The 27,946-nt window shown below is 50.6% G+C and overlaps 2 protein-coding genes and 1 pseudogene across 3 annotated transcripts; all 3 read left to right on the plus strand.

Annotated features, from left to right (window-relative positions):
• Positions 1-1,361: 1,361 nt before the first annotated feature.
• LOC110123144 (retinol dehydrogenase 16-like) lies at positions 1,362-8,444 on the plus strand. 2 transcript variants are annotated; one of them, XM_020870908.2, is made up of 5 exons: positions 1,362-1,529; positions 2,134-2,472; positions 4,465-4,723; positions 5,593-5,756; positions 6,309-8,444. In XM_020870908.2, the coding sequence occupies exons 2-5, from the start codon at positions 2,160-2,162 to the stop codon at positions 6,524-6,526; spliced, it is 954 nt and encodes a 317-aa protein (XP_020726567.1). In that variant the 5' UTR covers positions 1,362-1,529; positions 2,134-2,159; the 3' UTR covers positions 6,527-8,444. The 2 variants fall into 2 exon arrangements, with proteins under 2 accessions (XP_020726567.1, XP_020726568.1); XM_020870909.2 differs by having other exon boundaries at positions 2,157-2,472.
• A 99-nt stretch (positions 8,445-8,543) lies between these two features.
• LOC110127955 (retinol dehydrogenase 16-like) lies at positions 8,544-15,117 on the plus strand (annotated as a pseudogene).
• A 290-nt stretch (positions 15,118-15,407) lies between these two features.
• Positions 15,408-24,943, plus strand: SDR9C7 (short chain dehydrogenase/reductase family 9C member 7). The gene is made up of 4 exons (XM_020878395.2): positions 15,408-15,708; positions 19,105-19,363; positions 19,985-20,148; positions 23,774-24,943. Exons 1-4 carry the CDS (start codon positions 15,408-15,410, stop codon positions 23,989-23,991), a joined length of 942 nt encoding a protein of 313 aa, XP_020734054.1. The 3' UTR covers positions 23,992-24,943.
• Positions 24,944-27,946: the final 3,003 nt, after the last annotated feature.

Here is a 27,946-nt window from a genome sequence, read left to right on the forward strand (position 1 = left end):
CCCACTGTGAGCTGAATGTGGTCAGTAATTCCCCAATCCCAATCCTCAACCCTTCCAAGCGCCAGAAATTCAGCACTGGAAGGCAGTGTTATATCACCAGGTAGTGGGACTGAATCCATGGGGGGCTGGAAATAAATTGCACAATTAACTCTCACTCCAGTCCTACCACCTCCTGTTGTTACAGATGCCTTCCCCTCTTCACAGGACCCTTCCTGGGTGGATGGTGGAATTGTGTGTGGCCCCGACTCTTGCCAAGTGCATCTCATGACACTCTGCAGGGCGTCACCAGGGGGCGCCCCTCGTCACTCCAGTTCATAGGGAGCTCAGATGTGTGCTGCCTTAGTCCTCTGCCTTGTAGGACTTCCTGCAGAGATTCATGCCAGTGAGTCTCCCAGCGCGGTCACGTCTGAGATTTCTTGTTCTGCCCCTTGCAGCTCTCGGGTGAGTGAGAGTCGCCAAGACTCCTCTCCTCTCTGCTGACTTTCCTGGGGCTGTCCCGCCCAGAATGTGGTCTGCAGCCCCTGGGACCCCAGTGAGTCATCACATGACTTTCAGATTCACAAAAGGGAAGCAGATGGGGTGAAAGCTGGGATGCGTCTGCTGAATGGCCCCTTGGGAAGTTATGGTGGTGGGATTCGTGGTAATTGAGAAAAAAAATCTCGTTTCTTTCAATAAAGAAACCACAACCTTCTCCCTTAGCAGGGTTAGTGTTTGAGGAAGACTTGCATATCCCCCTAACTTTCTGACAGTTTCCAGGGCACCGTCCTCCATCTTGGCCTTCTTCCACCTCACCCTTTGGGGAGCCCCTGTAGGAGGGTCCGGCTGGTCACCCAGGAAGCATGCACAGGCTGCTTGCTGCAGGACCATCCTTTCCATTACTGCTGCCGACTCCCACCGGAGGGAAACCCCTTTCAGGATGACAGTCGGCTCCCTGCGGGTGGAAATGACCAGTAAAGGCTAATCTGCCATCTCCTCTGTTGTTGGCTGCTAGGGCGGGTTCCAGGAGCATCTGAGCCTCTGTGTCCTTGGGGAAGCCTCTCCTTCCTCCCAGCATCTGTTTTCTTTGCTTACTGGGAGTTATAGGTCTCAGGTCCTTTCTTTAGTCTCCTGAGGAGTCAGCTCCCTCCTCCTCTCCACTGTCATGCTAATACAAACCGCAATTATTCCTTTCTGTCGTGATGGTTTATAGATCCCCCGCTTGGGAGAGTTAGAATCCCAGTTAATGCTTGCCAGGGTTCAACTCAATGTCTGAGTGGTCAGGAACCTGGGTGTGGAGCTGGGCTGGGCGGGAGCTGGGCACAGAAGGGAAGGGCCAATGGAGCCGGGCACCAGGGCTGTGGGCAGGGCCTCTTCACGGAGTTAAAGAGGACCAGCTATGAAAGCAGCTTTGTGTGAGTCCTCCTAAGACCCGTCCCAGCATCTGGGAGAGTCTCACCCTCGCCTGTGTCCCCTCAGCCCCTCCCGTTTCCTCGCAGTGCCCCAGACGCCCCCGCTGCACCCCAGAACACGTTTCTGCTCCGGGGAACCAGGTGAGACCTTATTCTCCTTTGCCTTCTCCTTCTAATCCTGGAGAGGCTGCGGGGACTTAGTCTCTCAGAGGGACTTCTGCGAGCTGAGCCAGAGAGGGACCCAGGTCAGAGTAAGCCGCTCAGCGAGTTGGCAGATGCACTGGGTGCTGAAGCCATGTGTTTCATGAATCTACGTATATTCCCCCTGAAGAGTATTCTTTGGATCTGGGAGACTCAGGTCCCAGACTTGAAAGGGACAAAGGGAAGCAGATAGTCGTGAGCCAGGGAACCGTGCGACGTGCGGGTCCCAGTGTGTGGGGGCAGGGAGGCGAGGGGAGAGGAGGGTAGAGGCAAAAGGGAGTGTGGGAGGGCCAGACAGGGTGGTTGGGAAACCTACTGTCGTCCCTGAGGGACTGAGGCGTAAATGCATGGACATCTGTTAGAGACGGGCTCAGTGTCCCAGAGAGCACGCGTCAGGGTCAGAGTCAGTCATCCTCACTGCAGAGGGTGAACAGGACAATCTTCAGAACTCCATGCCAGAGGGCCTGGGCCCTGGTTTGCCAACAGTAAACCTGTGTGTGCTTAATTTGTCCTGTCCGGTCACCAGCCACTCTATTCACCCCAGGCTGTGTGTCTGTCCCGTAAAAGGCCATGTGGCTGCACCTGGCGGTCCTCGTGGGCCTGTTCTACCTCCTGCGCTGGTACCGGGAGAGGCAGGTGGTGAGCCACCTCCGGGACAAGTTCGTCTTCATCACGGGCTGTGACTCGGGCTTCGGGAACCTGCTGGCCAGGCAACTGGACCTGCGAGGCTTGAGGGTCCTGGCTGCGTGTCTGACGGAGCAGGGGGCCGAGCAGCTGAGGAACCAGACGTCAGACAGGCTGCAGACGGTGATCCTGGACGTCACCAAGACTGAGAGCGTCGCTGCGGCCTCTGAGTGGGTGAAGGAGCGTGTGGGGGACAGAGGTAACACCCGGATTTCTTGTTTGTTTATTTCTTCTCTCTGTGTGAGAGAAGACCTGTTGTCAGCTCCCTGGGGAGCTGTTTAATTCCAAGCTGTTTCTGTGACTTGAAATCCACCTGCCTTCATCTCTCGCGGGTGACCAGGCAAACCTCTGCCACACCATACCCCCACCTCCTGACCTTGAGGCTCTGTCGTTTGGGGGAGAGATTTCCCTGATGAGACTGTGTCCTTGCAGACTACCTGTCTGGTGTCCCCTCCTCTCTCAGCGAAAGTCTGGCTCTCTTACTGTGTGACCAGGGTAATCAGGATGGACTTTCTTGGGGAGGGGTGGAGAGGCGGACTCTGACTGGAAGGCTGCATGGGTGGCTGGGGGCAGGGCTGGAGCTGGGCTGTGTTCTCAGCACCTAAACATGCTCTTGCTGGTGACCCGTAGCCCGGCTACTTGAGGTTTAATGTCACCCGTTTCGGTGCTGACACTGGACTTTCAGGAATTGTCTAAGGAAGGCCTGAAAACTACTGTGTGGTCACGTTCTCTTTTTTTTTTTTTTTTTTTTCTGTATGTGTGATGTGTCTCTTTGTGGTACTACAATTGTGCCTGTGTTTTATGGGAGAAGGAGAGAACTTTAATTTATCTAAATACAGATTTTAAACATGACACGGTGGACAGTGGGAAAAGTATGTGGACGAAAACCAAATCACCCCAAATCCTACCAGCCACAGATGAGTGCTGATAACATTTTGACATACATGATATTACATTTTGGACATAGTCTCTTTCCTAATTTTCCAGTGAAAGAAGGTGAACAATTTTACAGGTAACAAAAATGTGTTCAAAAACATAATAAATAATGATTGAGAATATTGTATTCTTTAGAATAGCTCTACTTCATGAAAATTACCTTATGGTATGAATGTAATTGGTTCCCATATTTTATTCATTGCCTTGAACATAAATGATGTCTAGGTAAACTTCTTTCTACCCAATTGCCTAAGCTCTAATCACAGGTACTAATTTGATTTTTGGTCAAATAATGAGGAATACCCATTTCTACAAGGGCAGGCTTGGTGCTGAGCAGTGGAGGAACTAATTCTGTGTGTTCACCCCAACACCTTGTTCCCAAATGCCCTGACCCTGCTGTTCTGCCCTGAGTTCTGTTAGTTGATAAGTCTTTAAGTTCTTGATGTGTCTCACAGATAGGTTCCTATGAAGCTGGGCAACCGGTGATCTGAGGGGACTGGGGCCAGAGTGGCCTCCTGTGGGAGGGAGAGGGTAGATTTTTCTGGGAAAAAGATGTATTTCTGATTTGGGGAAACATGGCTTCTCCTGAAAACCTACCCACTGAATTCCCAAATTTTTGTAGGAATATAACTCAGTATTGATAAAGGTGCTTCCAGGCCAGGCCCTACCGCTCAGTACCACGCCTCTAACCAGTTCCCCCAAACCTGGGACTTCAGGTCTCTTTTCCTCAACCAATCTGCCTTTAACCTTCATTCATCTTTTTATCTTTGTCTTTTATCTGTTTTCTCCTTCCTTCCTCTCTTTCCCTCCATTCCTCATTATTTCTCTCTGTTTTCCTCTCTTTCTTTCATATTAGCTGTTGAGCACTCAGAAAATCTGAAAAGTCAGAGGTATGTTTATAATGTCTGCAAAGGCAACACGGATTGTGAAAACTCACAATTTCGTTCTCAGATCCAGACTATAGACACACTCCATCTTCTGAAGCTCAGTACCCGCCCTCATCAGCTCTGGCCCCTTGTCGCCAGGCAGGGGGTGGGGTGTGAAGACGGCGTCAGGAGAGAGGCGCCTCTGTCCTCCCGCCGCTCGCAGGGTCTGGTCTCCCCAAACCCCCAGGAGCGTGGTCGTCTCTGCTCCAGCCGCTCCCCCGCGGCCTCTCCCCTACCGTCCTCCCGGGTCGGAAAGAGACCTGGCGCCGTGACGGGGTCCTCACTGCTGGGCCCAGCACAGCGTGCCCTCTTGCCTTCACTGTTCCCAGGACTCTGGGGTCTGGTGAATAATGCCGGCATCTCCACGCCCACGGCACCCAACCAGTGGCTGACCAAACAGGACTTCATGAAGATTCTGGACGTGAACCTGTTGGGGGTGATTGATGTGACCCTGAGTCTGCTGCCCCTGGTGCGGAAGGCGAGGGGCCGTGTGGTCAACGTCTCCAGCGTCATGGGCCGGGTGGCACTCTTCGGTGGAGGCTACAGCATGTCCAAATACGGCGTGGAGGCCTTCTCGGACTCCCTCAGGTGATGGCCTGGGACACACTGCCCACCTCGGTCCTCCTGCCTCTGTGTTTCTGGGAGAGCCTTTCACAGTGTTCCCTTCATCATTGACTGGAGCTCTTTTTATTGTAGTTGTCTCTTACTTTGCCAGGCATTCCTTGGCAAGCTCCCTCCTAAGTTCTTAATGTCAGGATGGGCTCCATGACTGTAGAGTTTGAATGAACTTACTTTGGCCTGGATGCCATCCCACAGTCTGAATGTGAGGCAGAATTGTCACTGATATAATTGGCTACAGCATGTTCCACATTTATTGCTGCTATAATATCAGGTAGGGGGAACCTTGTAGGCAATGTAACCTCATGGAAGCAATTAATCAAGTGAACCAGTTAATCATATAAGTAGTAGAGACCCTACCTTCTGCAGGGCTAAAGAGCGCTCCAAATGTTGGTGAAGGGGGTATTGAGGTAGAGAGATGATATTCAGGGGACAGTTCCAACAGTGCAGCTGAGAGATGGCTGGGAAGTGGACCAGTTAGGAGAGGAACAGAGGACACCGAGGAGTATGGAGCAGACAAAAATAGAAAGAGGTTGGTGACGGATTAGCTGTGAGGGGAATATTAGGAGATGGTGCTTAACTGGTACTTTGGAACACAGTTTGTAGGATTTACAGGTATAGGCACATGTGTACAAAATATTTGGAAAAATATTCAAACTCTATTCAGAATAACAGCATCGTTAGATTTCTCCCTTTGGCTTTCTGTACTTCACAACCTCCCAGCATTTTCTGCTATCCCACCACAGTCTTTCTTGGTATCTTACTAATTTGGGGTGTATTTTTGTGTTTATGTTGAAAGACCTCTGAAGTCCTTGCCCCTCTGCCTGTTTGCCTTGCAGGAGGGAGCTCTCCTACTTTGGGGTGAAGGTGGTTATGATCGAGCCTGGTTATTTCAAGACCGCTGTGACCAGCCCTAAGGCACTTTCTCAGGGCCTCCAGGCATCTTGGAATCAGGCCAGCCCAGAGATCAAGGAACTCTATGGAGAGAAGTTCTTGGCTAACAGTGAGTGGGCTGTGGACCCTGGGGAGAGAGGCAAAGCCTGTCTGGAAGTGTGGGTCGGTCATTAGCGCTTCCTTCAGTATCGTGTCCATCCTCCAGGCTCTGAGTCACCCACACACTGGGGACATGGGCTCTGTCTCCAGGGTTCCACGTAATCACCTGGTGATGTCGGCAAAGTCTCCAGGCTTGGTAGACATGGGGACCACTGTCTCCCTGAACCCCTTATTATTTGGGGAAGACACTGAAGCCGGAGAGGGGAAAACCTGTGTAGTCATGGTAAGCTGGCATTAGAATAGCTGGTTTTCATGTCCTCAGATTTATTGTTAGTAGACACCTGCAGTTTATGTAGTCCTGATATTCTCAGGAATGGAATTAGAGGTGACTTCGTGTGGAACCATTGCTCCTGGGGTAAGAACTGGGGCACTCATTTGAGAATGTAGGTTGATTCAAGTTAGGTGGTCTAGGGATTCTTAACAACATTGCTCCATAAGTTGATCCCTAAGTCAGAAATGATGGAGGTCAAAATATATCTGGATTCTTTCTCATTCTGGACAGTCTTGAAATCACCTGACTTGTTGAACACAACCTGCTGCCAGGATCTGTCCTTGGTGACCAACTGCATGGAGCACGCCCTGACCGCCTGCCATCCCCGCACCCGATACTCACCTGGCTGGGACGCCAAGTTGATCTACCTCCCCATGAGCTACCTGCCCAGCTTCCTGGTGGATCTCATGGTGTACTGGACTAGCCCCCAACCTGCTAGGGCCCTGTAACCCAAGACTGGGGTGCATTGTAGGGGGTATCACGTACAGAGTGGGGAGAGGATGCCTCGGGGGAGGGAAATACAGTGGAGAGCAGAGCTCTCCAGGATGGGTGTCACCAGGACGCCCATCCCACCTCACTCCCATCTCCTCCCCAGTCTCCTCTTGGGATATTACTTAGGACTCAGGGATATTAGAAAGAAACAAGCTTTGTGGTGAGAAGCTGAGATCAGTAGCTCTCCTCTGTGTCCTGTTCCGTCATCAGCCTCTCAAGGCTCTGAGCCTTACGGCCCTCCTGCGACCTGGAGGAATCCACACTTAGCGGAGGGCTGAGCACCTGGAGGGCCCAGGCCCCGCCCTCTGCCCCTGCCCACCTCTTCCAGCTGTGCCTCGGACCTGGCCAGTCTGCGCTCCCACGGCAGTGCACGTGGGAGATGAAAGCCCTTCTTCCCTAAAGATCCTTGCAGTCAGGGGTGTGTGTGGAGGGTGACCACCCGCCTGACACATCTGCCCAGGTGACGGCTCAGCCAGTCTTGGCTGGAAAACGGTGTCTTCAATCGGGGGACACAGAAACCAGTTTTTGTTTTGTCTTGAAAGCATGCATGTCCGTTGATTATGTTTTCCTTAAAACAAAAGGCGAAAACTTTACACAGGCCCAGTGACTGTGACCGCGGCCTTGGGCAGCGCTGGGTGTGCGTCTATGAGAGGAAGAGTCAGGTGACCTCGCGGAGGAGTAGGGGTGCGTGGGGCGACCTGAGGAGGATTTGAAGAAGGAAGTGAGGTCACCCCTTTGTCTGCAGAAGCGAGGGACTAATGTGTCTTTCTGGGGCTTATCACATGACCAGGGGTCCCAGGGTTAACACCAGGCTGGACAGACAGGAGAGGTCTGTACGAGAGAGGCAGGGCCCGAACCCTCCCTGGGGACACGCAGCCTCCCTCACAGGAGCCGCCCTGCAGTCTTCCCTCTGTCGCCTCCTACAGAGTCACTACCCTCACGCAGCCTCCCTCACAGGAGCCGCCCTGCAGTCTTCCCCCTGTCGCCTCCTACAGAGTCACTACCCTCACGCAGCCTCCCTCACAGGAGCCGCCCTGCAGTCTTCCCCCTGTCGCCTCCTACAGAGTCACTACCCTCACGCAGCCCCTCTCACAGGAGCCGCCCTGCAGTCTTCCCTCTGTCGCCTCCTACAGAGTCACTACCTTCACGGAGCCTCCCTCACAGGAGCCGCCCTGCAGTCTTCCCTCTGTCGCCTCCTACAGAGTCACTACCCTCCATCCTTTGCCACCTGCCGGGTCCCCCAGCCCAGATCCCCTTCCCCCACCCTCCAGTGGAGCAGCGTGGGAGTCACTTCTGGAGCCCGGGCTTATGTCTTCTGCTAACGCTTACTGAGCACCTACTATGTGCAGGGCAGGAATTCCCCTGATGTCCCAGTGCTTCCAGAGACCCTGATGTGTGTCCTCTCCTCTCATGATGGTCTGAGTACGGACTGAGCGGAGAAGGCATTTGTACAGAGTTGTACAGATGTCTGCACTGAGGGCAACTGAAGCGGGAGGTATCTCCCAGTCCTCTTAGCTCACCTTCCTGATCATAAACGTGAGGTTATAGAGACCTTGGGGGATTTTATGCCATTGACTAGTATGTTTTAATATTACATACCTTAAAAAAGCATTGACTTCGGATTTCCCTGGTGTTCCAGTGGTTAAGAATCTGCCTTGCAATGCAGGGGATGCAAGTTCAATCCCTGGTGGGGGAACTGAGATCCCACATGCTGTGGAACAACTAAGCCTGGGGGCCACAGCTACTGAAGGCCACAAGGCACAGCTACAGGTCCACGTTCCCACGGAAAGAGCTCACACAATGCAGCGGAGATCCTGCATGCTGTAACTAAGACCTGCCGTAGCCAAATAAATAAATAAATACTTTTTTAAAAGATGCATTGACTTATTGAATCATTTGGAATGTAACAGAAGCAAACATTTACTGAGTGGAGTTGACATAAGCACAGACAGTTTGAACCATAAAATCTAGATCAGAAGGGACTCCAGTATGAACAGGAGGATATCTGAGTGCTCCACGGCAGAGAGTGCTGGAAGTCTAGCTCAACTGGAGCCTTTAGACACTGTCCCCTGCACAGCCATGTGGCTGCACCTGGCGGTCCTCGGGGGCCTGTTCTACCTCCTGCGCTGGTACCGGGAGAGGCAGGTGCTGAGCCACCTCCAGGACAAGTTCATCTTCATCACGGGCTGTGACTCGGGTTTTGGGAACCTCCTGGCCCAGCAGCTGGACCTGCGACGCTTGAGGGTCCTGGCTGCGTGTCTGACGGAGCAGGGGGCCAAGCAGCTGAGGAACCAGACGTCAGACAGGCTGCAGATGGTGATCCTGGACATCACCAAGACAGAGGGCATTGCTGCGGCCTCCCAGTGGGTGAAGGAGCATGTGGGGAACAGAGATACCATCCAGATTTCTTTGTGTTTGTTCATTTACTGGGAAGATCCCCAAGGTGTTTTGATTTTCAAAGCCTTGATACTGCCTAGGAATTGGTGCAGGTTGTTTCAAAGCTTGTCTCCTGATGCACAATGCAGACCTGCTCTCTAAATTCTCCCATCTGGGGTTTTCAACTGTGTCTTTCCCAACCAGCTTGCAGAAAGTGATTATTCATAGTTTTGGGGTTTTTTTGCGTCTCTTTTTTCATTCATTTCCTTTTTCTCTTCTCTAGTTTCCCCTTCATTTCTGTTTCTTACCATTCCTCTCTCCCAGTCCGTCTCTCTCCTCTGATATTTGTGAGCATCACTCTATTTTCCCAAACTCTGTCTGTGACCTTAATAAAGGGGCTTATTGCCTACGGATGGGCAGAAAAATGAGTAGAACCATCCCTGCCTTCCAAGAGCTCAAAGAATATGCAAGCCCTGGCAGCCCTGCAGCCGCCACACCCTCTCTTCCTCTGCTGAACGCTCTTCCCTTCCACCTCCTGGCCCGCTGTTGCTGACTCAGTTGAAAATCTGAGCTGGAAGGTGACTTGGCCCCACGGCCGCGTCCTCTCTCCTGGGCCCAGCACACTGTTGTCCTCATTCTTCCCAGGACTCTGAGGTCTGGGGAATAACGCCAGCATCCGCATACCCAGCGCACCCAGTGAGTGGCTGACCAAACAGGGCTTTGCGTACTTGCTAGAGGTGAACGTGCTGGGGGTGATCGAGGTGACCCTGAGCCGGCTGCCTCTGGTGCGGAAGGCAGGGGGCCATGTGGTCAACGCCTCCAGCATCATGGACCAGTTGAGCCTCTTGGCTGGAGGCTCCTTCACGTTCAAGAACAGCATGGAGGCCTTCTCAGAGTCCCTCAAGTATTGGCTTGGCACGGAGACCCTCCCTCGTTCCCCACTTGTGTGCCTCTGGGTGGGTGCCAACTTTTACAGGGGTTTCCTTTCTTCTCGGGCCTTCCAAGCCCTCTCTCTTGCTCTGTGTAGGTTTCATTGGGAAGCACCTTTCTAAGTTTCGGATGTCAGAATGGGCTCCAGGACTACAGAGTTTGCTTCAACCACTCTCCACCTTTGATGTGGGCCCACACTCAGAAAGTATCTGAGGCACAACTGGAATCTGGATTACTTGGCTGCGGAGCCCATGTCCATAACCCCTGCGATATTCAGCTTCAGGGAGCCCTCGAAGAGGGGCATGGAACACTTAACGTGAATCAACAGATACCTCTTGGGCACTTCTGAGTCCTCAGAAAGTGTTCCCGGTTCAAGATTTGGCTCTTTGCCTAAAGTGTCTGACCGCTGAGAAAGGAAAAAGAGATACAGTAATGCCATTATCATCTTTTTTGCTGCTTGTGACTAAGTTAGCAAAGGTAGGTAGCCTTGGTAGCCAGTGAAATGAGGTGAGGGTTCAGGAGATAAGGGTCTGAACTGAGGACTGAAGAAGTGAACTTGAGACCCTGGCAACCAGGCAAAGTAGGGCAGGAAGGCTTCAGGATGCGGGAGTGGTGTCAGCCTATGCCCAGCTCAATGTGTGACTGTGGGCGGCCTAAGCTGTGGGGTCCGCCAGGGGCAGGTGGGCATGGGTGGGCTTGTAGAAAGATGTAGGCCCTGGAAAGGCTGGGGACCATCTTTCTGATGGCAATGGAACCCCACAGAAGAGATTTAATCAGGAGAGTTAAAATAGCCAAATCAACCTCTAGAGCAAGGCGTGGCTTTGAATGTGGGGGAGCCGAGACCACAGGCAGGGAGGCGCTCCTTACAGGACAGTTACAATAACCCAGCTGACAGATGGCCAGGTCGTTGACTAGAGCAGGAAAGGGGGAGAGGGAGCTGAGGAGTATGAAGGAGGTGATACCGGCAAACTCTGAAAATTGAATACATGTGCAGAGAACAGGAGGAGATCGCTTCTAAGTGGTGCCTTGCATCACTGTTGGTAGGATTTAGAATTGATAAGGGCCTTCCCCGGTGGCTCAGCCCATAAAGAATCCACCTGCAATGCAGGAGACCCAGGTTCGATCCCTGGGTCAGGAAGATCCCCTGGAGAAGAGAATGGCAACCCACTCCAATATTCTTGCCTGGAGAATTCCATGGACAGAGAAGCCTGGTGGGCTACAGTCCACAGAATTGCAAAGGCTCAGACACGACAGAGCAACTAACACACACACAAAGTTGATAAGCCCCTATAAATAAACTATTTCACAAATTATTCAAGCTCTATATAAAAACAGTACCATCATCATCAATTTTCTCTCCCTGGCTGCTACACTTCACAGCTCCTCAAACTTTCAAGCTTATCCCACTCCACTCTGAACTGAGACTCTATTGTTTTCTGTTTGTTTCCTGAGGTTCTGAATGCCTTGCCTCTCTGCCACTTGGCCTCGAGCAGGGAACTCTCCTACCACCTTTGGGGTAAAGGTGGCTAGAGATCAAGCACAGTTACTTCAAGACCAGCATGAGTAACCCCAAGGTTCTGGATGGGGGCTTCCAGGAGGCATGGGTTCGGGCAATTCTACAGGTCAAAGAACTCTGTGGGGAGCCATTCCTGGCACCAGGTGAGTGAGCTGTGGACCTTGGAGTGAGAAGGAAACCCTTGTCTGGAAGCCTGGGTCCATCATCAGCACCTCCTCTGGTCTTAGGTCCATCCTCCAGGCCCTGAGTCATCCACGCAGTGAGGACATTAGCTCTGTCCTCAGGGTCCCACGTGGTCAGCTGGTGACATAAGGAAAGGATTCAGGCTTGGTAGACCTGGGGACCACTGTCTCATCTGAATCCCTTGTTTGGGGAAGAGACTGAATCTAGGGAGGACAGACTTGTGGACTCAAGACAAACTGACATTAGAGCAGCTGGTTTTCTTGTGTTTAGATTTCAGTGTTTATTGTTGTCTAGTAGCCAAGTCATGTCCAACTCTTTGTGACCCCATGGACTGTAGCCCTCCAGACTCCTCTGCCCATGGGATTTTCCAGGCAAGAATACTGAAGTGGGTTGCCATTTCCTCCTCCAGGGGATCTTCCCCACCCAGGGATGGAACCCAAGTCTTGTGAACTGGCAGGCAGATTCTTTACCAGTGAGCCACCAAAGAAGCCCACTCTAGTGTTTCTAGAAATATCCAGTTTATGTATTGGATATTCTCAGAAATGGAGCCAGAGGTTGTTTAGTGTAGAACAGTTATTCCTGGGGTAAGAGTTTGGGTGCTTCTTGGGGAATTTGAAAGATTAATTTGGGGCATGGGTTTACAGAGGAGGGGAGGGCAGCAATTCTTAGAAATTTTCTCCCTGTGTTAGAGCCGTGAGTTGGAATGGAGGGATGTGGAAATATATATATATATATAAATAATATATATATATATAAATATATATATATATATATATACACATATACAGAAACTTTCTCATCCTGAACAGACATCAAAATATTTGGGAAAAATGCAAGCTGAATCTCTGTGCTTGGTCATGAACTGCATGGACACACCCTGACTGCCTGCCACCCACACACCTGATACTCACCTAACTGGGATGCCAAGCTTGTCTACTTCCCATGAGCTACCTGCCCTCCTTCCTGATGGGTGCCACGGTCTACCGGAGCTCCCCAAGGGCCAGGGCCCTATCAAGTCAAGACTGGGGGCCACAGTGGTCTAGTCGGGGTGCTGTGTGAGGGATGATGCTTCAAGAGGAAGGAAAGAAGGTGGAAGGAGGGAGCTTTCCATTTCCAAGGTCATCCTCCTCCTCATCTCTGTCCCAGGCTTCTCCTGAGGCTCTGGGATATTGGGAAGGAAGGACAAAGTTTTGTGGCTGAGGAAGAGGGACCCAATAGCACACATCTGTGCCCTGTGCCTTGGGCAGCATCTCAAAGCTCTAAGCCTCACGGCCCTCTTGCCACCCTGAGGACTCTGCACTGTCTGGAGGGGGTGAGCCTCTGGGAAGGGGCTCGGCCCCACGCGCTCTGTCTCTGGCCACCTCCTCAGGGCGTGCCGTGGTTCCCCCATCCCATGGGGTGGAAATGGCTTGGAGGAAGTAAAGGGTCCTGTCCCCACTGAAAACACCTGTGGCAGGAGCCGAGGACGCACAGGGCACCAGCAGCCTCGTGCGCCAGCTGAGGAGGAGGGCCGGTCACCAGAGGGGCAGCGCTCTCAGTCCCGGGAGAAGAGCTCTCTGTGCTGCCTGCAGCCCCCAATCTCCCGCCACACGCCCTGCCTTTTCTGACGTTGGAAGTTTGAGTCCAGGGAAGCGCTGTGTGTGCTGGCAACCAGCAGACAGGCCCGTGAGATGGGAGGTCAGGCCCAGGCCTGTGTTGGGGCAGTTCCAACTCATTCTTTCTCAGATTTAGAGACAATCCCCTGGATCTCACCATCTGGGGCGGTCTTAGGAACTGGGACATTCCTGGGCCTGCTCAGCCCTTGAGTGACACTGACCGACTTCCCTGAGCCGAAACTTCCTTGTTCACTCACCAAGGGGGCAGACACAATTCTGAGATGCTGTCCACATCAACTGTAGGCGGTGCCTTGGGGTGAGCAAGAAGGAAGTGAGGTTTGCCTCCACCTCCCATCTCCCATCTGCATATCCTACAGGCTTTGGGTCTGCTCCCCAGGACTGGGTCCATGAACTGACACCACCCCCCACCAAATCCCAGCACCCTTGGTATAGAGTGCCCAAACTCCCTGCAATTTCCTAAGATGACACCTGCTTTATCGGAGTCTAGAGCTAACTAACCTTGGTAGAGAGTGCAGCATACCAGCATCCTTGTCCTTCACTCTAGGGGACTTCGTGGCTTCATTTCTATGTCAGACCCTCTAGACAGGCAAGGTGTAGGTCCTGGGTCCTTCAGGCTGGTCACCAGGATGGTCCTGCAGAATGATGACCCTAGAGGTTTGTCCAGAGAACCAGTACAGACCCCAGCATCATCCTGTCCCCATATTTTTGCAATGCTGGGTGTGGATGACTCACACCTCTGTCTCATTTCCTTGCTTCCTTTGCTTTACTGGCTTCCCTTCTACCTCTGTGTGGGTTCTTTGCCCCATGGCCTGGAATCTTTCCTTTCCCTCAAAGACCTGACACAAAGAGTTTCCCAAGTCCCTGACCTGCGTCCTCAGTTCTTCCTATGTCATCCCCTCTCAGAGCCAAGGACCCGGCCCCAGGTCCTTCCTACAGCTGCCCAGGGCACCCCTCCTCATCTGGCTGAGCCTCGGTCTCAATCACGCTTCTCCCAGAGCTCTCTCTCCTCCTCCCTCCCCTCCCTGTGCCCCAAGTGTCTCCTCCTGACTTTTCTTGCTACCTGTGGCTGGACCTTTTATCAGCCTCATGGCCTATAATCATTTTGGCTCCTGGCCTCCCTTCCCTCTGCACTTTCCATTAAGCCCTGTGTCAGCTGACTTTATAGTCCTTTGCTTCCACTTTATAGTCTCTTGCTTCCCCTGACATCACCTCCCCTCTCTTCAGGATCCTCAACTCAGCCTGCCAGGTGCCTGGACCTGGGGGTAGAAGAAAACGCCCGCTGGGGGCCCTGCCTGGGGAGGCTGATCTGTCCTCGGTCCTTGAAGCTCTCTGCTTGTCCAGTTGCTGGGGGTGGGGTGGGGGGTGGGTGTTGCTGGGATCGCTTAGAGTGAAGTGGGGACTCCTCATTGGTGACTGAAGCATCATCTCCCAAGGGTCCAGGCCCTGAGACCCTCAGGAGTTTCTGCTTTCTGGGAGCTCGGGGTCTCACATAACCAGTTTCCCTTAAGGAGGGCCTGCTGCCTCTGACCTGGAGACGATGGAGGCGCATCCACCCTGGAGCAGACCCTTTATTTCTCATCCTCTCTCATCAGGGGAGACTCACTTAAGAACAGAGAATTCCAAAGAGCTGATACACTGGAACTCATTTCCCTTCGGGTTTGAAGGACACAAAACCAGTTCTGTTTGTTTTGCGTTAACAGATTTGTCCTCATCTTTCCACTCAAAATAACAATTACATTTCTTTACATGCCTGCATTCATAACAAATGATTTTGATCCCTGGGCTGGAGGTGGGGGATTTCCAGGATGGGTCTTCTGGGCTTAGTCCTCCTTGCTCCTTCTCCTGCTCAGGCCACCCAGGTGAGCCACCTTTTAGCACCATCGTCACCACTGCGGTCTGTCCCATCCCTGGCACCTTCGCCCATTAGGGCTGGAGGAGAGAGACAGGCGGCCACCAGGGCTGTCTGAAGTAACAAAGCTTCAGGTTGAACTTGAATTTCTTGCCTCTGGCTAATTGGTGCGGTGCTGCCTCCACCTACACAAATTACAGAGTGGCTCAGGCAGGGGCTGCGCATCTGTGGCTGGCAGCCGGAGGGAGAAGAGCCCTTCTCAGCAGGCTCCAGCAGGCTGTGGCTCAGAGGGCACGCCTCTCCTGGTGTCCCCCGACCCTGATTCTTCCTGGCCATCCCCTCTCATCTCCGGCCCCCCCCCACACACCATGGCAGCTATCTCGGACCTCTCCTTTATGTACCGCTGGTTCAAGAACTGCAATCTGGTCCGCAACCTCTCAGACAAGTACGTCTTCATCACAGGCTGTGACTCGGGCTTCGGGAACCTCCTGGCCAGGCAGCTGGTTGATCGGGGCATGCGGGTGCTGGCTGCTTGCTTCACTGAGGAAGGGGCCCAGAAGCTTCAGCAAGACACCTCCTATCGGCTGCAGACCACCCTACTGGATGTCACCAAGACAGAGAGCATCAAAGCGGCCGCCCAGTGGGTGAGGGACCGAGTGGGTGAACAAGGTGGGACAGATTGCACTCTTTGCTCTTCTCAGTGTATCCTTCTTTTCCTCTCTGTCTGCCACAGGCATCTGACAGTTATCAGGGACCCTGTCCAGGTAGGGTGGGAGAGAAAGGGACTGAGGCTGTGGCTTAGTGGGATTGGAAACTGCTGCATGGTTTGGACTGTCCACAAGCATGCATGCTACGTTGCTTCAGCAGTGCCTGATTCTTTGAGACTCTATGGGCTGTAGCCCTGTAGATAGGCTCCTCTGTCCGTGGGATTCTCCAGACAAGAATACTGGAGTGGGTTGCTATGCCCCTCTCCAGGGGATCTTCTCTGGAAAGTCAAGGATCAAACCCACATCTCTTGTGTCTTCTGCATCAGCAGGGGGTTCTTTATCACTAGTGCCACCGGAGAAGCGAACTGGACTGTCCACATGAAGAGATGATTTTCCAAGGAAGTTTCCTCTCCCAGAAACTCAGAGGGATGGCAGGGTTTGGTGGGTAGCTGCACTAGAAGATCAGGGAGAGAACATGTGTTCTGAATGTCCAAACCTTTAAGTGTCCCACTGGGACTTCGGTTGTTCTAGTCATCAGCTCCTGCAGAAATGTGAGCACGTTTCTTGCTGGGGTCAGGCTGGAGGGAAGGAAGAGGGAACATGAGGTTGGTCGCCCTGAGTCAGGGCATTTGTTCTCCTTGACTATATCGGGCTAGATTGCAGGGTGAGGAGCGAGACCTGTCCTCTTTCTCATATCCTAATGGATACTGGGTTGACCTGAGGGTAAGTGTCTATGTCAGGAGGGCTGCTCTTATTGAGAAAGAAGTCTGTGGGCTAGGGCTGGGTAGGACTGCATGGGGACCAGCCCAGGGAGTTTCCCACATACAGGACGTGGGTGTAGGAATGGGAGGAAAGCGTGGCCCAGTTGTAGAAGCAGCAGTCTGGAGGAAGTCCTGCCTCCTGAGGGAAATAAACTGGGGACTGTGCACACGAGTCAGAGCAGAGAACTCTGGGGCCCAGGAGGGGCAGACTCTTGCTCGATTTCCCTCTTTGTCATTTACCACTATTCAATATTCAATGTTTTATTTAGTTTTCTTAATTATCTATTTCTCCTCTAGAATAAAACTTCTGGGGTTGGCATGTGTGTGTGTTGGGGGGGGGTGTTGTTCCTTTTATTTACTATATATCCTGAGTACTTACTTGTGTCTGGCATCTAGTAAGGTGCTCAGTAGATATTTGTGAAAAGAACTAAGTAATGAATAATTCAGCAAGAGTGAGTTTCTTTCTTCAACAGACTGCCTCCCCCCAGCACCCTACATTCAGCTTTGAGCACGTTGTGTTAATGATTCACCAGGTAATACTAGTTTCCTATGGTTTCCCAGGCAACTCAGTGGTAAGAATCTGCCTGCAATGCAGAGATGCAGACAGTTTGATCTCTGGGTCAGGAAGATCCCCTGGAGAAAGAAATGGCATCCCACTCCAGTATTCTTGCTGGGATAATCCCAAGGTCAGAGGAGCCTGGGCTATAGTTCATGAGGTCACAAAGAGTTGGACACAACCTGAAGTGACTGAGCACACGTAATAAATGCACACAGACTTAGAGGCTTAAGGGAGCACATACTTATTATCTTATAGTTCCAGAAGTCAGAAGTCCAAAATGGGTCTCCCCAGGCTAAAATCAATGTGTTAAGAGAGTTTTAGGGAAGACTGCTTTCGTGCCTTTTCCAGCTTCTAGAGGCCGCCTGCACAACTTGGCTCATGACCTCTTCATCACTAAGGCCAGCAAGGTCAGGCGCAGTCCGTTTCATGCTGCCATCTCTCTGCCTCTCTGTCTTCTGGCTCCCTCTTCCATTTAGAAGGACCTTTGTGATTATATTGGGCTCAGCAGGCTAATCCAGCATATATTCCCCATTTTAAGGTCAGTTGAGTTAAATTTCATCTGCTACTTTAATTCCTCTTTCCCATGTAACCCACCGTACACAGCTTCCCGGAATTAGTGCAGGGTCTAAGCAGCACTGGGAAATGGGGGAAGGGGTCCTCATATGCTTTCTTGTTGCCGCTTAGAGTCTCTGGACATGACAAGTTGACCTGACCCTGAAGTTGTTCACAGAGTTATGAAAGTTCTCTAGATCTCTTTGCAGAGGGAAAAAAAAGAGTTTAAAGCTGTCCTGGTTTGCCAGCAGGCAGAGCTTTTTAACAGAACTGCTCGGGTTTTACAGTCTTTGGGTCCCAGGGGCTCATGCTGTTCACTGCAAGGCAAGAGTCTCCTCTAGCTGGGAAGTTCTGAGTCCTGCCCACCAGGGGTCTCCTGTGGTCTCTACTTGGAGGAAAGCAGAAAGAGAGGGTGGGGACACAGCTTGTGTGGGGACCCCTACCCTAGGGGAAGGGGTGAGCAGGATTGGTGTGTACATCCAGACCTAACCATGTGCGCGTGGAAGACTATCTTGAGGCTACATAGCCCAAGTAGGGTAGTGAGACAGGGGGAGGGGAAGGGATGGAACCCCAAGCCCCTCCCCACATGGAATTTTACTTGGAACCTCACTATGTAAAACAAATGAAAACTGAGGTTCTCCTGCATCTCCCTTCCTTAACACATTATGGGATTCAGCCTGAAAGCTCTCAGGATTGCTGACCACAGGCTGGAAACAACTGTCCTAATCCAGCCAGCAAAGAACTTGAGGCCCAGGGAAAGGAAGTGATTTCAAGGCTGGAGTTAGAATCAGGACTAGAACTTGAGGCTCTTCAACTCTGGCCCCTGGAGAGCTAAGTGATAATACCTAGCATTATTTGTCTCCGTTTGTATTAATACCAACTCATTTAAATATTTCAAAGAGAGCTCTTTTCACATTTTTCCAAAATTATCTAAATGTTTTATATATTTGTTTATAAATCTTACTTCTTTTCTGGTTTGTGAACTCCTAGAAAAATAAGAGACTGTTTTGTTCATTTTGTGCCTCTGGCACCTTCCTCGATAACTGACAGATGCATGAAATGAACAAATGTGTGAATGAATGAATGAATGGAGCAATTTTGGTAATGTGTGAAGTGGAATTGGTTTCTTACACTCAGATGAATAGAGAGGGGGAAGTATGATGGGGGAAGGAATTGAAACATTAATTCATTGGTATGAAATGAGATCTCTTTTTCCCTGAGCTAACAGCTTAGATCCTATTCAGCCTGGCTCATAGCTGGTACAGGGCACAGCTAAGCTGGTAGACTATGTGAATCAGCAAATTGCCCTCTAGAAACATGCTCCTCTGGGCTGCTCCCCACCCCACACCCCCAGTCTGGCTGTGTGCTTTCTGAACATGCTTAACCATCCTCAGCAGCCCAGAGCTGGTGGGCAGTGGACGCTGGTGATATTCCAGAGACACTGCTGATTTCTGTCTGGTTCTCTCCCCCTCCATCTCACCCCCAGGCCTCTGGGCCCTGGTGAACAACGCTGGCGTGGGCCTGCCCAGTGGTCCCAATGAATGGCTGACCAAGGAGGACTTTGTGAAGGTGATCAACGTGAACCTGGTGGGACTGATTGAAGTGACCCTCCACATGCTGCCCATGGTCAAGAAAGCCCGGGGCAGGGTTGTCAACATGTCCAGCTGTGGGGGCCGTGTTGCTGTCATTGGTGGAGGCTACTGCGTCTCCAAGTTTGGTGTTGAGGCTTTCTCTGACAGCATCAGGTGACTGGGCCCAAGTGCCAAACCACTCAGGGTGGGAGTTCCGGGGGGGTTTCACCCCAGGAAAAGAGAGCTGGGTGGGGGCATTTATGGAGGGAAGATGTTAAAACAGTAGCAAGAAAAAGACTAGCCCACCAGGGGCCTTCCCCAGGGACCTAGAAAAAAAGGGGTGAAAAGAGGTGGGGTGGTGATGGCCAGCCTTCCCTTGGACTGCTTTGGGCCTGTGTGAAGAGGAGGCAGAGTCCCCCAAAGAGACAGAGAGGCCTGGAGGCAGACGCACTGTGGCGACCTTCCAAGGAAAAAGCAAGCCTTGTATAGACCCCGCATTTCTTTGCCACCTGGGTGCTGGGGGTGGGGCCTAGTGGGAGGGAGCTGGTGGGAACAAGGCGTGGTCTAGGTTCCTCCGGGCTGGGCCAGCCTAAGGTGAACTGCCCAGAGGCAGGCTTGGGAAAGGACTTATTTGCATGAACGCAGCGCTGGGCCTGGGGCAGGGGTGGAGGTCGCACCCCCAGGCTCCTGATCCCCCGGGGAGATGAGCTCCTCTGGAGGTGTCAGAGGTGACTCTCCCTGATGACCCTTGGTCGTCGTGGGGTCCCAGACTGAGTCCAGGCTCTTCTTCCCCAGGCGTGAGCTCCGCTACTTCGGGGTGAAAGTCAGCATCATCGAGCCGGGCAACTACCGGACAGCCATTCTGGGCAAGGAGGGCCTGGAGAAGCGCATGCGCAAGCTGTGGGAGCGCCTGCCTCCCGAGACCCGCGAGAGCTACGGAGAGGACTACTTCCGGATCTGTGAGCGCCCCGGAAGGGAAAGGGGTCTCTGAACGGGGTGGAGAGGTCGTGGGAGTCGCCGACCCGATTTCATTTTCCAGATATTGGGATGGAGGCTCAGAGCCATTATGAGCCTCAGGCCACACCGCTGGCGGCAGAGCGGGGGGTTTGAGAACTGCTGGGAGTGCCAGAACCATAGCTGCGGGGAGATGGGGTTGTTAGGAGAGATCTCCCCACCTCGGCCTCTCCCCGCGGCGCCCACCACCACCACCCCACCCCACATCCCCCGCGCCAAACATCCCTATGCTGGTGAATCAGGTGCAGGTGAATCTGTCCTGGCTACAGAGAAGTTATTAAGAGCACAGCTGCTTGGGCCAGATTGCCTGGGTTTGAATCCCGGTTCTGTCACTTCCCAGCTAGAAGATTTTGGGAATGCTACCTAGTCACCGTAAGCCTCAGTTTTCTCATTTAGAGAATGGAGTTAATGATAGTGTTCACCTCCCAGGGCTTCTGTGAGGACTGGTATCTGTGAAGTATCTCTCTCACACGCACTAAGTGCTTGTTAGGTCAGTAAAGAGAAAAAGCACCCAATATTTAAAAGGAAGGCACTCTAGGCAGCTCTGTTTCACCCTGAGCTAAGGGAATCCTGTGAATCTCAGGTCTCTTTGGAGAGTGGAGAGGGGCCGTCACAGCTGGTTATTATGGCCAACCAAATAGCCTCCTAGCTTGTGAATCCCAGGATCAGGCCAGGTATCTTGGAATGGTGGTGTGTGTGTGTGTGTGTGTGTGTGTGTGTGTGCATGCGCGCACCCACTCAGTCTTTGCAACCCCATGGGCTAGAGCCGGTCAGACTCCTCTGTCCATGGAATGTTCCAGGCAAGAATCCTGGAGCAGGTCGCCATTTTCTTCTCCAGGGAATCTTAGACCCAAGGATTGAACCTGCATCTCTTGCATTTCCTGCATTGGCAAGCAGATTCTCCACCACTAGCACCATTCAGTTCAGTTCAGTCGCTCAGTCGTGTCCGACTCTTTGCAACCCCATGAATCACAGCAGGCCAGGCCTCCCTACCCATCACCAACTCCCGGAGTCTACTCAAACCCATGTACATCGAGTTGGTGATGCCATCCAGCCATCTCATCCTCTGTCCTCCCCTTCTCCTCCTGCCCCCAATCTCTCCCAGCATCAGGGTCTTTTCCAATGAGTCAACTCTTCGCATGAGGTGGCCAAAGTATTGGAGTTTCACCTTCAGCATCAGTCCTTCCAATGAACACCCAGGACTGATCTCCTTTAGGATGGACTGGTTGGATCTCCTTGTGGTCCAAGGGACTCTCAAGAGTCTTCTCCATTAGCTGTACCGAAAATAGAACTGTATTGGAAGTGGCAGCTAGTTGCAGTCTAACCTGGGCACATTCCTGAGAAGCTGCACACAGAGTCACTGGAACAGGTGTGTGAACAGGACACAGTGTTCTGGTCATCACGGCCTGGAACTGAGCCACAGCCTGGCTTGGTTAGCATGCTTCAGAACAACATAGCCCCTTGCCAAGTTTCTTTATCTCAACTCTGGCTGGGAAAACACCCAAAATTACCCTTTAGTCCCCTTTCAGGGAGGGAAGAACTGGTGGGTCCATACTAAGTGCCAAAGCCTCATTCTTGCTATCTTATAGACTTTGCGTGTGTGCCGAGTTGCTTCAGTCATGTCTGACTCTTTGTAGCCCTGTGGACTATAGCCTGCCAGGCTCCTCTATCCGTGGAATTCTCCAGGCAAAAGAGTCTGGAGTGGATTGACATGCCCTCCTCAAGGGGAGCTTCCCAACCCAGGGCTCAGCCGGTCTTCCTGACCAGTCTCTATGTCTCCTGCCTTGGCGGGCTGGTTCTTCACTATTAGCACCACCTGGGAAGCCCCTTTATAGACTATTTTGCTTAATTTTCACAATAGCACAAATGTTTCCTGGATGTCTGAATGCAAAGCTCACATTCTTTCTCACTGTCCAGGGGACTGATGGGCTAAAGGGACCTCTGTCTCCCTTCCAGTCTGTGTCAAAAGCTAGATGCTGAGTGCAAAGCAGGAGCACAGTGAATATTTGAGAGAACAAGGAAAGAATGTGCCACAGAGTATTTCCAGGTCTCAGAGAGCTTCTTCCACCCTGCTGCTTCTGTGGGTCCTCCCTTCTTTCAGAACCTGGTTCCAAAGCCATCTCATCCCAGCAGCCTGCCTCCCCTGATGACAGCATAGCCTTCCCTGCCTCTGAGGAGCCTTGACCCTGAGCTTCTTGGCTGAGGCCTCTGACACTCACCTGCCTGCCTGGGCCCTGCTTGTGGCGCACTCTGTGTCAGACCCATGGATTCCTAGGACATTATCTCACCATAGACCTTCTGGCTTTGAGTCAGCATGGCTCTTTTGGGGGACTCCATTTGGACTTAGCTCAGATTGTAAAGAATCTGTTTGTAATGCAGGCAACCTCATTGTTCCAGTTCAATCCCTGTATCAGGAAGATGCCCTGGAGAAGGGAATGGCAACCCACTCCAGTATTCTTGCCTAAAGCATGGGGTGGCAAAGAGTCAGACACGGCTGAGGGACTTTCACTTTCAAGATGTAGTTTGCCTCTTTTCACTAGTTTTCTCCCTAGGAAAGAGAAAGGGAGTTCCTTGGAGTTAGGGTTGGGGGGAGGGCGGTGAAGGATACTTGAACAACTCTGTTCTGCCCTTATCAACCACCCACCAGTGTCCTGCATGGAAGGGGTGACTTCTCTGCTTCCTGGACCATGCCCAAAATCAGGACAGCTTTTGCTCTTTGTTTTCAAGTTCTAAGTCCTTATCATGAATCCTGGCTCTCAGGCATCACTTCCTCCTGAGTTCTTGGGGCACTCAGTGAAGTATGAGTCCCATTGATCTGTTCCTGTCTCAGCAAGGGTGAGGGTGAAGATCAGGGCTACATAAGCTTATCATGTGGCTTGTCTCCTGTCTGTGTTGTGAGTATGGTGGACTTGGACCATCTCCACATCCACGTGCAGCAGGCTAACAGAATGGCCCTCATTCGTCAATGCCTTAGCTCATCAGAGCCCCATAATGACCTTATAACCAAAGCAAAGGCAGTGTTACTATTTTTTAATAACATCTTTTTTTTTCCCCTGCAGGCTTTTATAGAAAATTTGGAAACTCCAGGAGGTATATAGGAGGATAAAACCCCTCTAGTGACTAGGAATTTCACCAGATGTTTTTCCTTATTTCCTTCCAATTTTTCTGTGCACTTATATTCACCCATTTTCTATCCTCTTCTTCTCCACTGTCTACCTTGCTAATAGTCATCTTTATTTTCTAGGGCAGGGTATTATCATTCCTATTTTACAAATGATAACAGTTTAAGCTCAAGGTCACACAGCTAAAAAGTGGCAGAACCGGGCACAGTTCTTCTCATTGCTAGTCTAACACAATAGGAGGTATTCAGTACATAATTACTGAATTGCGGAAGGGAAATAAGATTATTTATAGTTTGTTTAAGGAACAGCCTGGAGCTTGTGAGATCTGCCTGAAATGTTAGATCTGTAATCTGATAGAATAGGAGCTTGGATGGAATTCAGAAGACGTGATCTTTAATAAAGAATAATAGAGCCTTTGGTTGTTTTCCTGTCTTGTACCCTCACACAGATACTGACAAGTTAAAGAGCACAATGCAGCTGGCAGAGCCGAGGATCAGCGAAGTCACCAACAGCATGGAGCATGCCATTGTTTCCCGGAGCCCCCGCGTCCGGTACAGCCCTGGCCTGGATGCCAGACTCGTGTACCTCCCGTTGGCTAAGCTTCCCACCCCTGTGACAGACTTCATCCTGAGCCGGTACCTCCCAAGGCCAGCAGACAGCGTCTGAGCGGGGGAGCCTCGGGGGTGATCAGTGGAGTGTAGGGGAGGGGGGTGAGAGAAGCCCGCCATCAGGTCACAAGAAGAGGGATCAGATGTTCTGGGGGCGCTTTGCTTGGCTGACACCCTGCCCGCTGCTGGCAAGTTTGTGGGTAACTTCTAACAGAAGATGCATGCCTCTTCTCGCTCACTGGGGCCCCCAGAAACTTGGGGTGGCCTCTGCAGGTCCAAAGAGCTACATAGCGCAAGGACTCCCTGGGGGTTAAACCTGCACTTTCAATGCAGGGGGTGCAGGCTGGATCCCTGGTCAGGGAGCTAGGATCCCACATGCCACACAATATGGCCAAAAAGTAAAATTTTTAAAAAATTACTTAAAGACCTATAGCATGGCTCCAAGAACACCTATTTCCCAGCTAGGATATGACTTTTCTTGACCCGGAAGAGTCAGGGAAAGGAAAACTAGCTCCTGCTGAACTGTGAGCCTCCCTCAGTTATCACCACCACTGGGAAACTTTGTGGGATACTGTAGCCCACAGGAAAACCCAACCACTTTCCTCCTGTGTCTCTAAATATGCATTAGCCTTATTCACATAGCCCTTTATTTAAAGTATGTATTAGGACAGACACGGAGTGCAAGATTATATCACATAAAATCTATCATAGTGTTTTCTCTCTCTTTTATGGATTTCTGTATGCATAGGTGATTGGGACTCACATAAAATAACATTTATTTATTAAATTACCATGGATTAATTCTTCAACTATTTATTGAGGGCCTACTACAGACTAACACTGTGTAGGAGCTGAAAGGATTCAGTTCAATTCAGTTCAGTCGCTCAGTCGTGTCTGACTCTTTGCAACCCCATGAACTACAGCCCACCAGGCCATCACCAGCCTCCCTGTCCATCACCAAGGAAGGATACAAATATGATTAAATCATGATATTGGTTTTTCACTCTTTATTTTGCAGTTTTGGTTTTTCTGTTTTAGCATAGCATCTAGTAGCAGAGACAGGACAACAGTATAAGAAACAGAAATCAGTAAGTCAAAATTTTGGAGCTGTGAGGAACCCCTAAGTGAAAGTCACTCAGTCGTGTCCAACTCTTTGCGACCCCATGGACTATTCAGTCCATGGAATTCTCCAGGCCAGAACACTGGAGCACGTTGCCTTTCCCTTCTCCTGCAGAACTTGGATTATTCCAACCCAGGGATCGAACCCAGCTCTCCTGCATTGCAAGCAGATTCCTTACCAAGTAATCTACCAGGGAAGCCCCAAGGGACCCTCAGTTCAGTCACTTAGTCATGTCCAACTCTTTGCGACCCCATGAACTGCAGCACGCCAGACCTCCCTGACCATCACCAACTCCTGGAGTTTACTCAAACTCATGTCCATTGAGTCAGTGATGCCATCCAACCATCTCATCCTCTGTCATCCCCTGCTCCTCCTGCCTTCAGTCTTTCCCAGCATCGGGGTCTTTTCAAATGAGTCAGTTGTTTGCATCAAGTGGCCAAAGTATTGGAGCTTCAGCTTCAACATCACTCCTTCCCATGAATATTCAGGACTGATTTCCTTTAGGATGGACTGGTTGGATCTCCTTGCAGTCCAAGGGATTCTCAAGAGTCTTCTCCAGTGCTTGCTTTGGCAGCACATATACTCAAGAGTCTTCTCCAGCACCACAGTTCGAAAGCATCAGTTCTTCTGCGCTTAGCTTTCTTTGTAGTCTAACTCTCACATCCATACATGATCACTGGAAAAACCATAGCTTTGACTGGATGGACCTTTCTTGCAAAGTAATGTCTCTGCTCTTTAATATACTGTCTAGGTTGGTCATAACTTTTCTTCCAAGGAGCAAGCATCTTTTAATTTCATGGCTGCAGTCACCATCTGCAGTGATTTTGGAGCCCAGAAAAATAAAGTCAGCCACTGTTTCCACTGTTTCCCATCTATTTGCCATGAAGTGATGAGACCAGATACCACGATCTTAGTTTTCTGAATGTTGAGTTTTAGCCAACTTTTTCACTCTCCTCCTACACTTTCATCAAGAGGCTCTTTAGTTCTTCTTCCCTTTCTGCCATAAGGGTGATGTCATTTGCATATCTGAGGTTAGTGATATTTCTCCCAGCAATCCTGATTCCAGCTTGTTCTTCATTCAGCCCAGCATTTCTCATGATGTACTCTTCATATAAGTTAAATAAGCAGGGTGACAATTTACAGCTTTGACATACTCCTTTTCCAATTTGGAAACAGTCTTGTTCCATGTCCAGTTCTAACTGTTGCTTCCTGACCTGCATACACACTTCTTAGGAGGCAGGTAAGGTGGTCTGGTATTCCCATCTCTTTCAGAATATTCCAGTTTGTTGTGATCCACAGAGTCAAAGGCTTTGGCATAGTCAATAAAGCAGAAATACATGTTTTTCTGAAACTGTCTTGTTTTTTTTGATGATCCAGCAGATGTTGGCAATTTGATTTTTGGTTCCTCTGCCTTTTCTAAATCAAGCTTGAACATCTGGAAGTTCACAGTTCATGTACTGTTGAAGCCTGGCTTGGAGAATTTTGAGCATTACTTTGCTAGTGTGTGAGATGAGTGCAATTGTGGCGTAGTTTGAGCATTCTTTGGCATTGCTTTTCTTTGGGATTGAAATGAAAACTGACCTTTTCCAGTCCTGTGGCCATTGCTGAGTTTTCCAAATTTGCTGGCATATTGAGTGCAACACTTTCACAGCCTCATCTTTAAGGATTTGAAATAGCTCAACTGGAATTCCATCACCTCCACTAACTTTGTTCATGGTGATGCTTCCTAAGGCCCACTTGACTTCTCATTCCAGGATGTCTGGCTCTAGGTGAGTGTGAGTGATCACACCATTGTGATTATCTGGGTCATGAAGATATTTTTTGTATACTTCTTATGTGTATTGTTGCCACCTCTTCTTAATATCTTCTGCTTCTGTTAGGCCCATACCATTTCTGTCCTTCATTGGGTCTACATTTGCTTGAAATGTTCCTTTGGTATCCCTAATTTTCTTGAAGAGATCTCTAGTCTTTCCCATTCTATTGTTTTCCTCTATTTCTTTGCATTGATTGCTGAGGAAGCCTTTTTTTTTTTTAATTTTTTTTTTCATTTATTTTTGTTAGTTGGAGGCTAATTACTTTACAGTATTGTAGTGGTTTTTGTCATACATTGACATGAATCAGCCATGGAGTTACATGTATTCCCCATCCCAATCCCCCCTCCCACCTCCCTCTCCACCCGATCCCTCTGGGTCTTCCCAGTGCACCAGGTCCGAGCACTTGTCTCATGCATGAGGAAGCCTTTCTTATCTCTCCTTGCTATTCTTTGGAACTCTGCATTCAAATAGGTATATCTTTCCTTTTCTCCTTTGCCTTTCACTTCTCTTCTTTTCACAGCTGTTTGTAAGGCCTCCTCAGACAGCCATTTTGCCTTTTTGCATTTCTTTTTCTTGGGGATGGTCTTGATCCCTGCCTCCTGAACAGTGTCATGAACCTCCATCCATAGTTCTTCAGGCTCTCTGTCAGATCTCATCCCTTGAATCTCTTTGTCACTTTCGCTGAATGATTGTAAGGGATTTGATTTAGGTCATACCTGAAAGGTCTAGTGGTTTTCCCTACTTTCTTCAATTTAAGTCTGAATTTGGCAATAAGGAGTTCATGATCTGAGCCACAGTCAGCTCCCAGTCTTGTTTTTTTGCTGACTGCATAGAGCTTCTCCATCTTTGGCTGCAAAAATATAATCAATCTGATTTTGGTATTGACCATCTGGTGATGTCCGTGTCTAGATAGAGTCTTGTCTTGTGTTTTTGGAAGAGGGTGTTTGCTATGACCAGTGCGTTCTCTTGGCAAAATTCTATTAGCCTTTGCCCTTCTTCATTCTGTACTCTAAGGCCAAATTTGCCTGTTACTCCAGGTATTTCTTGACTTCCTACTTTTGTATTCCAGTCCCCTATGA

Source organism: Odocoileus virginianus, chromosome 24 (assembly GCF_023699985.2).
Source record: "Odocoileus virginianus isolate 20LAN1187 ecotype Illinois chromosome 24, Ovbor_1.2, whole genome shotgun sequence".
Taxonomy (NCBI): Eukaryota; Metazoa; Chordata; class Mammalia; order Artiodactyla; family Cervidae; genus Odocoileus; species Odocoileus virginianus.

Coding starts and splice junctions, on each gene's coding strand:
- LOC110123144 (XM_020870908.2), top strand. CDS start 2,160: ATGTGGCTGCACCTGGCGGTCCTCGTGGGCCTGTTCTACCTCCTGCGC. Junction 2,473..4,464: donor GGAGCGTGTGGGGGACAGAG/GTAACACCCGGA, acceptor CACTGTTCCCAG/GACTCTGGGGTCTGGTGAAT. Junction 4,724..5,592: donor GCCTTCTCGGACTCCCTCAG/GTGATGGCCTGG, acceptor TTTGCCTTGCAG/GAGGGAGCTCTCCTACTTTG.
- SDR9C7 (XM_020878395.2), top strand. CDS start 15,408: ATGGCAGCTATCTCGGACCTCTCCTTTATGTACCGCTGGTTCAAGAAC. Junction 19,364..19,984: donor GCTTTCTCTGACAGCATCAG/GTGACTGGGCCC, acceptor CTTCTTCCCCAG/GCGTGAGCTCCGCTACTTCG. Junction 20,149..23,773: donor AGAGGACTACTTCCGGATCT/GTGAGCGCCCCG, acceptor ACCCTCACACAG/ATACTGACAAGTTAAAGAGC.